The sequence below is a fragment of the Garra rufa genome, chromosome 14 (assembly GCF_049309525.1).
Source record: "Garra rufa chromosome 14, GarRuf1.0, whole genome shotgun sequence".
NCBI classification, from domain to species: Eukaryota; Metazoa; Chordata; class Actinopteri; order Cypriniformes; family Cyprinidae; genus Garra; species Garra rufa.
The window spans coordinates 25,757,309-25,766,097 of NC_133374.1; the positions used below are offsets into that span (position 1 = coordinate 25,757,309).

The window sequence follows — 8,789 nt, forward strand, 5'->3', positions numbered from 1 at the left end:
CAAATAGCCTATATTTCAAAAGAAGCCGCCATGGTCCTGACCACATCACTGTCTTTACTGGGTGTTTTTAGCGAATAATTAAATTTATTAACATGCGATTGAATTAGCTATTCATGTGTTGGACTGTCATGATTTTGGCTAATGCAGAACTCTACTGAATGATGCGCATCAGACAAGTGGGTAAACGCAAAGCCGACCAATGCACTACACCACTGCATTACCGTGCTCAATAGCATTAGCACAGGCATAACTCCCTTCAAACTCTATATGGAATGTCACCGTTTCTGTCACCAAAATCTTCTCGAACAGGCAAACACACACACACACACACACACACACACACACACACAAAAGTAATCGTCTGCCTTGTTGAAAAACGTATTTAAAACACGTTCAAGTTTTAGAAAATGTAGTTAATATTTGCATCATTATTAATTTATCTCATCCACCCGCGACCCACCCGCAAATAATCAGAATGCATTTTTTTATTACCCGACCCACCCAACCCGCGGATTATCCGCAGCGCCCGCGGATATAACCGCCATCTGCGCATCACTAACCTGGTGAGTACATTCTTTTTTTATTTCTTAATTTTCTTAAAGTTAGCTAAATTTTCAGTTTCGTGTGTCACACTTTATTAGTGTCTGTGGTGTTATCATAACATATCATAAAATATGTCAGATCTGTTATGCTGATAACATCGTTATGTTGATAACTTGCAGATCTGACATATTTTAATCAAATTTTGATTAATGCATAATTATTAATATTTTCAAAATGTCCCCTGATCTTGAAATCATAATTTTAGAAAAGTCTGTATTTACGCTAATTTGTCTGGTGTTACTGTCTTTCTTGGTAACACCATAGATATAAGTGGTTGTATCACCAGTGTTTGATTCAAAATTGTAAAATACCTAAATTAAGCTTACATTTTAATGGATATAGCATATTAAACTAATAAGCAATACATTTTATTTAAAAAAAAAAAAAAAAAAAAAAAAAAAAAAAAAAGCATTTTTACTATTTCTGCCTCTCATTTGCCACCCCAATTGAAGAATGACCTGGGCCCACTTAAGGCTAGCCTAAGGGCTCCCAGCAGACTGCCAACACAGGGCCCTTGAGAATTTACAAAACGCTGGCCCCATAGCGCTGGCCTTGCATGGGCAGCCCTCACTATGCCCACACAGTGTAGTGTATTGGGTTATATAGAACTCAGGAATATATAGACCTTTTTCCTGAGTAAACGATGAGCGCCGCCATTACGAATTCTAACGTCAGATTGAATGCTTTTCTGTTCCGGTTTCCATAGGAACCCATTCAAACAGCGTCCATCTGTTTTTAATGTAGCTAATGTCCGCTGCTTCGTGTCATCTACACACTCATTAAAGTGAGGCACTGACAAATGACGGTCATTGCGACATTGCCAAGTGATGGCGCTATGGAGCCATGTGCTTTTTAAAAACATTTTAATAGGTTTAACATTAGTTTATTAGCTCGGAATATACCCTAATTTGACTAGAAACAATGCAGACCGGAAATGCAAAGCATTCTTTCAGTTAAGAGCCGGACTTACTTCCGTGTTCAGGAAAAAGGTCTATAGAATAGTTGGCCACCCTTGTATTGACACTGAGTTCGAGTTTAGTTGGCCAACCCCCTTTTCCTTGTAAGCATTCCCTGTGGTTATTATTGCTGACAAGTCAGTAAAGTATAAGAAGAAAACTGCCCACCTGTGTCTAGACTCTTATTTGAGTTAATCACGCAACGGACACAACACACAGGGTCCACACTTTTATTCTACAACAATAAATCTGTTTTACTATAAATAGTTTTCAGCTACTATAACTTAAGTTATTGGGAAAATGTTATTATACATCAGAAATGGATGCAGTCACTATTTCAGTATAATTTGCTATGGTGCAACCTTTTAGTGAATGTGGAAATTGATGAACACATACAAAGCGTGTGTCAAAGTTATCATCATCACACACACACACACACACACACACACACACACACACACACACACACACACACACACACACACACACACACACACACACACACACACACACACACACACACACAGTACTTATGCAAGTAAAGTTGTGCAAAATTTACAGTTTTAAGCATGGCTCTAACAGTCAGTGTAGGAGTCATAATGGATTGTTTATTTATTGCCGTAGCCACTAGATGGCGGTGTGTAATGCATGGTGTGGGCAGGTGTTCAGGTTAGGTGAGCTGGTCACCTGTTCACCTGTGCTCATTACCACTTGCATGCGGAATTGAGTTGGCACAATTGATGAGAAAATCATTAATCACTAATAATACATATTTATTGATTTATTTATGTATTGTCTTTTGTAATTGTTTTTATTTTTATTTTACTATTTTACTTAACTGAAATGAGAATTGCATTGAGAGTATGATTTTTGATTATTAAAACGTTAATTTTATTAAAATGATCGATTTTTCTAGTAATTGCATTGCTAAGAGCTTTATTTGGACAACTTCAAAGATGATTTTCTCAATATTTTTTTTTTTTTTTTGCACCCTCAGATTCCAGATTTTCAAATAGTTGTATCTCAGACAAACCATGCGTCAATGGAAAGCTTATTTATTCAGTTTTCAGATTATGTATAAATCTCAATTTCAAATTTACCCTAATATCTGGTTTTGTGGTCCAGGGTCACATATCATAAAAACCTAAACCAACCGATTAACTGCTGAAAAACGTTACAGCGAACATTGCTGTTATGTGCTACACAATTGTAACTCGTCATGTCAAAAATATGTAAATACAGGTTGTATTCACCTACAAACTTTTTACTAAAAAAGTATATTTTTATATATCTCAGTTTTGTTCCACAAAAAAGATGGGAGTGTCTATGACATCACTGCAAGTGAGTCTTTCGGTAAGTGAAAATGAAACTAAATTGATTAACAACAGCCTGAAACCGCTCAACTAAGGAAAAAAAAAAACATTAGGCAAAGGATTTATTCAGGTAATCTAAGACCACAGCTAATATTTAATTCAGGTAAGTGATAGTAACGTTTTACTAACCCATTTTGTAGACTAGTAAATTTTTTGTGGTCTGCATAAGTAACTTGAATCAATCGTTGGGCAATACCAGGTTTATGCACAAGTAATACACAGCTAGTTTTCTAGATTTGGTTGAGTATGTGATTTGTTTTCTTGTAAAGAAAGTGGCGTGTGCTGTGTAAACCAGAATCAGCAAGTGACTAGAGACAACGTTAAATCTGAATATGACATTCTAATTATATGTTAAACAACAACAACAACAACAAAAACATTTTTAACCAGCCTAAGATACTGTAGCTTCTTGGTCAACCAACCTGGCACCTGAAAAGTTTTACAGCTTTTCTATGTATCATTGGCGATTATATATGTGAATTTGTTATTTCTGTGTTTTGGTGACAACAGATTGAACTGCACAAATAATGTTTTCAGACTGATTTCCTGAACTAACACCATGCCACATAGCCCCTCCCCAAAATTATATAACTGCTTGAGTCATTATTGTTGTGTCAGGGTGGTTGGACAGGTTGTGCTACTCAAAGCAGTGCTTGGACCACTTCTCTTCTCCATCCGTTTCAGTTGTTTGTCAGGTTTTATACTGTGACATAATACATGTGTGTGGGGACTTTTTCCTTAATAGGTTTAAAGAGGACCTGTTAAATGATGGCAGAATCTTTAACATCAAAACAAAGTAAGGGCAATATGATTTTTATTCTTATTTCTTTCTTAAAAGTAGCTGACGAGTAGAGGAAAGACCTGTTTTTAACCTGATAATATTCCTGTATATGTATACATAAAAACAAAATGTAGATGATAAATGGTGCTTCTTTATCTTTGTGCTTCTTCATCTTTCAGCTATGTCAGAGGAACTCAAGTGCTCGATCTGTCTGGATGTGTTCACTGATCCAGTCAGCACTCCATGTGGACACAACTTCTGTAAGAGCTGCCTGAGCCAGTGCTGGAACAACAGTCAGACCTACAAATGTCCTTTCTGTAAACAAACATTCAATAAAAAACCAGAGCTCAAGATTAACACAGCACTCAGACAGGTCGCACAGCTCTTTAAGGAACAGTTTTGTGAGACAAAATCTGAGGTTCTCTGTGACATCTGCGATGATAAAAAGATGAAAGCATTGAAGATGTGCCTGGTCTGTCAAAGCTCGTACTGTCAAACTCACCTGGAGCCTCATTACAGAGTTGAAAAGTTAAAGAAACACAAACTAGTCGATCCTGTGGAGAATCTTGAGATATATGTCTGTCAGAAGCATGACAAACCTCTGGAGCTGTTCTGTAGAGATGATCAGACATGTGTGTGTTTGCTCTGCGCTGTAACAAACCACAGGAATCACAACACTGTTGCTGTAGAGGAGGAGAGCGGAGAGAGGAAGGTAACAACAGCAGTACAGGTTTTAACATGACATTTGCATTGAATAGTGTTGAATTTGTTTAGTGTCTGTATGTTCTGTTCTAATAGCCTCAGCTGTTGAAGATGCGGTCAGACGTGCAGCAGTTGATCCAGGACAAAACAAAGAGAATTCATGATATCAAACACTCAGCAGAACTCGGAAAAGTGAGTACTCACAGAATAGTCTTTAACAAATATTTTATCTTATGTGCTTTGAAAAATTCTAGGCAGCCCTACACTCTTAAACGTAAAGGTGCTTTACAGTAAAAGGTTCTTCAAGCGATTCCATAGAAGAACCATTTTTGGTTCCACAAAGAACCATTCAGTTGAAGGTTCTTTAAAGAAGCATCTCTTTTTTACCTTTTTATAATGCAAAGAACCTTCTTTTGCCACAAAGAACCTTTTGTAAAACAGAAAGGTTCTTCAGATGTTAAAGGTTCTTTATGGAACCATTTAGACAAAAAAGGTTCTTCTATAGCATCATGAAGCACCTTTAGTTTTTTAAAGTGCAGAGAGGCAATGGACTACGCGAACTCTGAAACTGAGAAAAATGCCTTTAAAGTTTTTTGACAGCTAATCAAACACTCTCGTTTCTCTAAAACAACTGAAAATTGAACCAGGAGACTTTGCCACGAGACAAAACAGTTGTCACAAAGTTCATTTTAAGCCTTAACTTAATTTTTACCAAATGTGTAGTTACTGTGCTTTGCCTTTGGAGGGCAGTATTGTCCTGCAGATTTGTGTATAACGATATTTCAATTTTCTTTAAAAAAAACACAGAACTAACAAAAACAGAAATGTGTTCATTCATTTGTCAGAAAACTTCAGAGAAAGAGAAAGCAGATAGTATTGAGCTCTTCACTGATCTGATGCGCTCTATTGAGAGATGTCAGTCTGAACTTCTGAAGATAATGGCGCAGAAGCAGAAAGCAGCAGACAAGCAGGCTGAAGAGCTGATTAAAAAGTTGGAGCAGGAGATCACTGAGCTAAAGAGGAGAGACTCTGAGCTGGAGCAGCTCTCACACACTGAGGATTACCTGCACCTCCTACAGGTCAGTGTCCTTCTGTCTGCTCACATCACAGAGAAGAACACTCCACATGCTGAGGGATGTCTGCTCTCTCCTTCTGTAGATTTACCCATCGCTGATCAGACCTACAGCCATCAGCAGCAGCACTGAGATCATTAGTAACACTCATGTGAATGTGGTGCCTCTGATTAAATCTCTCACTCAACTACAGGACAGTCTTGATGAGAAGCTCAGCAAATCTGGTAAGAAAATAACAACTATTTTGACAGTAAACAAACATATGTAAAGTAAATACAGACACCTGCCAATGATCAGAATCAGACATACAATAGCTTCTGGGGCTGGTGGTCCCGAAGGTACCAGGCAGTGGTCCCTTCTTCAATGGGTACAGAGATCCTTAGTTCAATGGTCCTGGACTTATCTTGCTCTGTTTCCTTTGAGGTGGTTGCATCTGTTGCAGCTTCCTTGGAATCTACTCCACTGCTCCTTGTTTTCTTGATTCTTGAGTTTGTTTCTTGTATTGTATTCAAACTTTTCTCATAATCATAGTTTGTCTCCACAGTTCTGAAGAGGATGCAGCAATATGCAGGTACAATTTGTGCATGTTCACACAATAAGAGTTTAAAATCAAAATGCCAAAGTTGTACTGTGAAATTTCATTTTAAGATCTCTCTTTCAGTGGATGTGACTTTGGATGCTAATACATGTTATCCAAAACTCATCCTGTCTGATGATGGAAAACAAGTCACATATGGAGACATTAAGCGTGAACTCCCAGACAACCCAGAGCGGTTTGACAGTTGTTGTTCTGTCCTGGCAAAAGAGGGATTCGCTTCAAGGAAGTTTTATTTTGAGGTGCAGGTAAAAGGAAAGACTGATTGGGATTTAGGAATAGCTAAAGAATCCATTACCAGGAAAGGTGTAATCAAAGGGAGTCCTGTGAATGGATACTGGATTATAGTTCTAAGAAGTGGGAATCAGTACATAGCTCGAGAATCTCCCTCTGTCTCTCTGTATCTGAGAGCGAAGCCTCAGGTTGTGGGTGTGTTTGTGGATTATGAGGGAGGTCTGGTCTCTTTTTATGATGTGGAGTCCAGGTCTCTGATTTATTCTTTCACTGGTCAGTCTTTCTCTGAGAAACTCTTCCCATACTTTAGTCCAGGTACTAAACAAGAAGGTAAAAATGCAGCACCACTGATTATCCCTAATGTCAGAAAATAAGGTTTTAATGCTGCAGTTGCAATTAAAATGATTGACCTGCATGACATTCTGCTGCCATTAACAAAAGTTTATGAGAGACATTAAACCATAGCATTAGTAAACTATGATATAAATTGTATTAATGCACATTTGAGTATTAATACACATCTGAGGATGTAAAGATGATGAAAAAAGTGGCTCTAACTATTCATTGTTCAACCCCCCATTTTTTTTTTTAGAAAATCTTTTATTTTTTATAACATCATTAAATGTTGCCTCTAAGTTCTTGCAACTCTCTACTGGATCTTGGGCCATTTGTCGCTTGAAAAAGCTTCAAGATCACTTATTATCTTGTGACTGCTTTCTTAAGGCTTTCTTAACACAAAATATGTTTAATAAGACTTGAATTTGTAGAGTTAACTCAAGAACTTTCCACATAGAGTCCCTGAAGTTTCAGTAGATTTGGATGTGAACATTGAAATGCCTTGATGATCAGTGGACTTTCCAACAGGAGTATCATTGCAGTCTTTGCCAAACTGGCCTGATACTTCAAAGAATACATGATGTCTTTCATATAGTCAAGATTTCCTGAAATACAAAGCACCTCTATAAAAGGATTGGTCCACCTCTATGTTTGTTCACGAGGATGGTGTTGTTCTGCTTATATGCCTTGCTATATTTGGACCAGGCACACCGCTGAGCCATGGTTAAAATTTTTTTGTTCTCATTACTTCATAAAACTTCAGAACTTCACAGGTCTAGTCGTTTTAGCATATTCAAATCAGTCTTCTTGTTCTTGGTCATAAATGGTATTCGCCAAGATGTCACTACATTAAGGCCATGCTTGTTCTTCCAAAGCTTCCAAAACAACACAATGTTGTTTCCTCTTTTTATTGGGTCATCTTGCATTTCTTTGGCAGTACATTGTGGGTTTTCTCAGCTCAGTTGCTCTGATCAAACATGTTATGATATTATGCTTATTCGTCAACACTTTGTAATGTAATTTCTGCCTTTCTAATGTAATAAAACAAATATTTCTCTACAGCTTTTGTGAGAGCTCTGTTGGCCATATATGCTGCTTAACTTTGGCACTTGCATGGGCTACGTTTATGTATGTGTTACAGATCAAGCTAATTAGGGGTTTGAGCTCCAAAGGTCAAAGGACTGAAAGGTCTGCAAGTCGATGGCAGCCCATAAAAACACTGGCAGAAGAGTTGTTAAATTTGGCACAAAGCTTGAGGACAGCCTCAATATTGACCATAGCAAATTTGGAGTCTCAAACTCTCTAGTGCCACCAATAGGCCAGATTTAAACTCATAATTATGCTAATAACTTTTGAACCATAGAGTCTAGAAACAAAATTCTTTGTCCCCATTCCTTGGCTCATGCCAAATATTTTGAATTATGTGACAATTCTACTTTTTCTAACTCGTCCTAGACAGTTTCACCAAAATGGTCTCAGATCATCTTCAAGACATAGCTGGCAAAAAGTTATTAAAAGATTTCCAATAGACCAAACCATTCATGAATTAATTTGACAAAATGTGTGGAAAAAACAAAAACAAAAACAAACTTTAGCTTCATTAAAACACACCTAAACCAGTTAATCAAGGTGTTGATGTCTATTTGAAAGACATGTTTGTCAAAAAATATTACATTATAGATTGACTGTATCACTTTTAATATGCTGGCAAGCTGTTATACAGATGCATTTTTATCTAAAAAAATATCTTCAGAAAAGCTTACATTTGTAAAGGTCTACAGTCTCTGGGGTTACTTTTGAATGTAACTGTATACTGTATGTATGCTTACTGTTTTAAATGATTAGATGTCATTTCATCATATTTAGTATCTGTTTTCCAGTTTTGAAAATCTGCTGAAACTACTGTTACAAATAAAATTGTATTTAATTTACTTTTGTTCTTTTTTTTTGTCCAGTTCATTTCTTCAGCTGTGAGAGTTACTTTACATGTAAAATGTTAAATCAAAACAAACTTCTAAGTAAAGACCAGTGTTTAGTTCTATAACTGAAGTTTTAAGCACAGATAGCACGGCCATCACATTTTTATTAAAGGGGAGTCCAATCCAGTCCAATTCCAGGGGTGCCCAATCCTGTTCC

The 8,789-nt window shown here is 37.0% G+C and overlaps 1 protein-coding gene across 1 annotated transcript; it reads left to right on the forward strand.

Moving 5' to 3' along the window:
* Positions 1 to 2,938: 2,938 nt before the first annotated feature.
* Positions 2,939 to 8,584, forward strand: LOC141284813 (zinc-binding protein A33-like). Its single transcript, XM_073817830.1, has 8 exons — positions 2,939 to 3,035; positions 3,678 to 3,728; positions 3,893 to 4,425; positions 4,512 to 4,607; positions 5,261 to 5,494; positions 5,574 to 5,712; positions 6,033 to 6,059; positions 6,150 to 8,584. Exons 2-8 carry the CDS (start codon positions 3,698 to 3,700, stop codon positions 6,689 to 6,691), a joined length of 1,602 nt encoding a protein of 533 aa, XP_073673931.1. The 5' UTR covers positions 2,939 to 3,035; positions 3,678 to 3,697; the 3' UTR covers positions 6,692 to 8,584.
* The last annotated feature ends 205 nt before the right edge of the window (positions 8,585 to 8,789 follow it).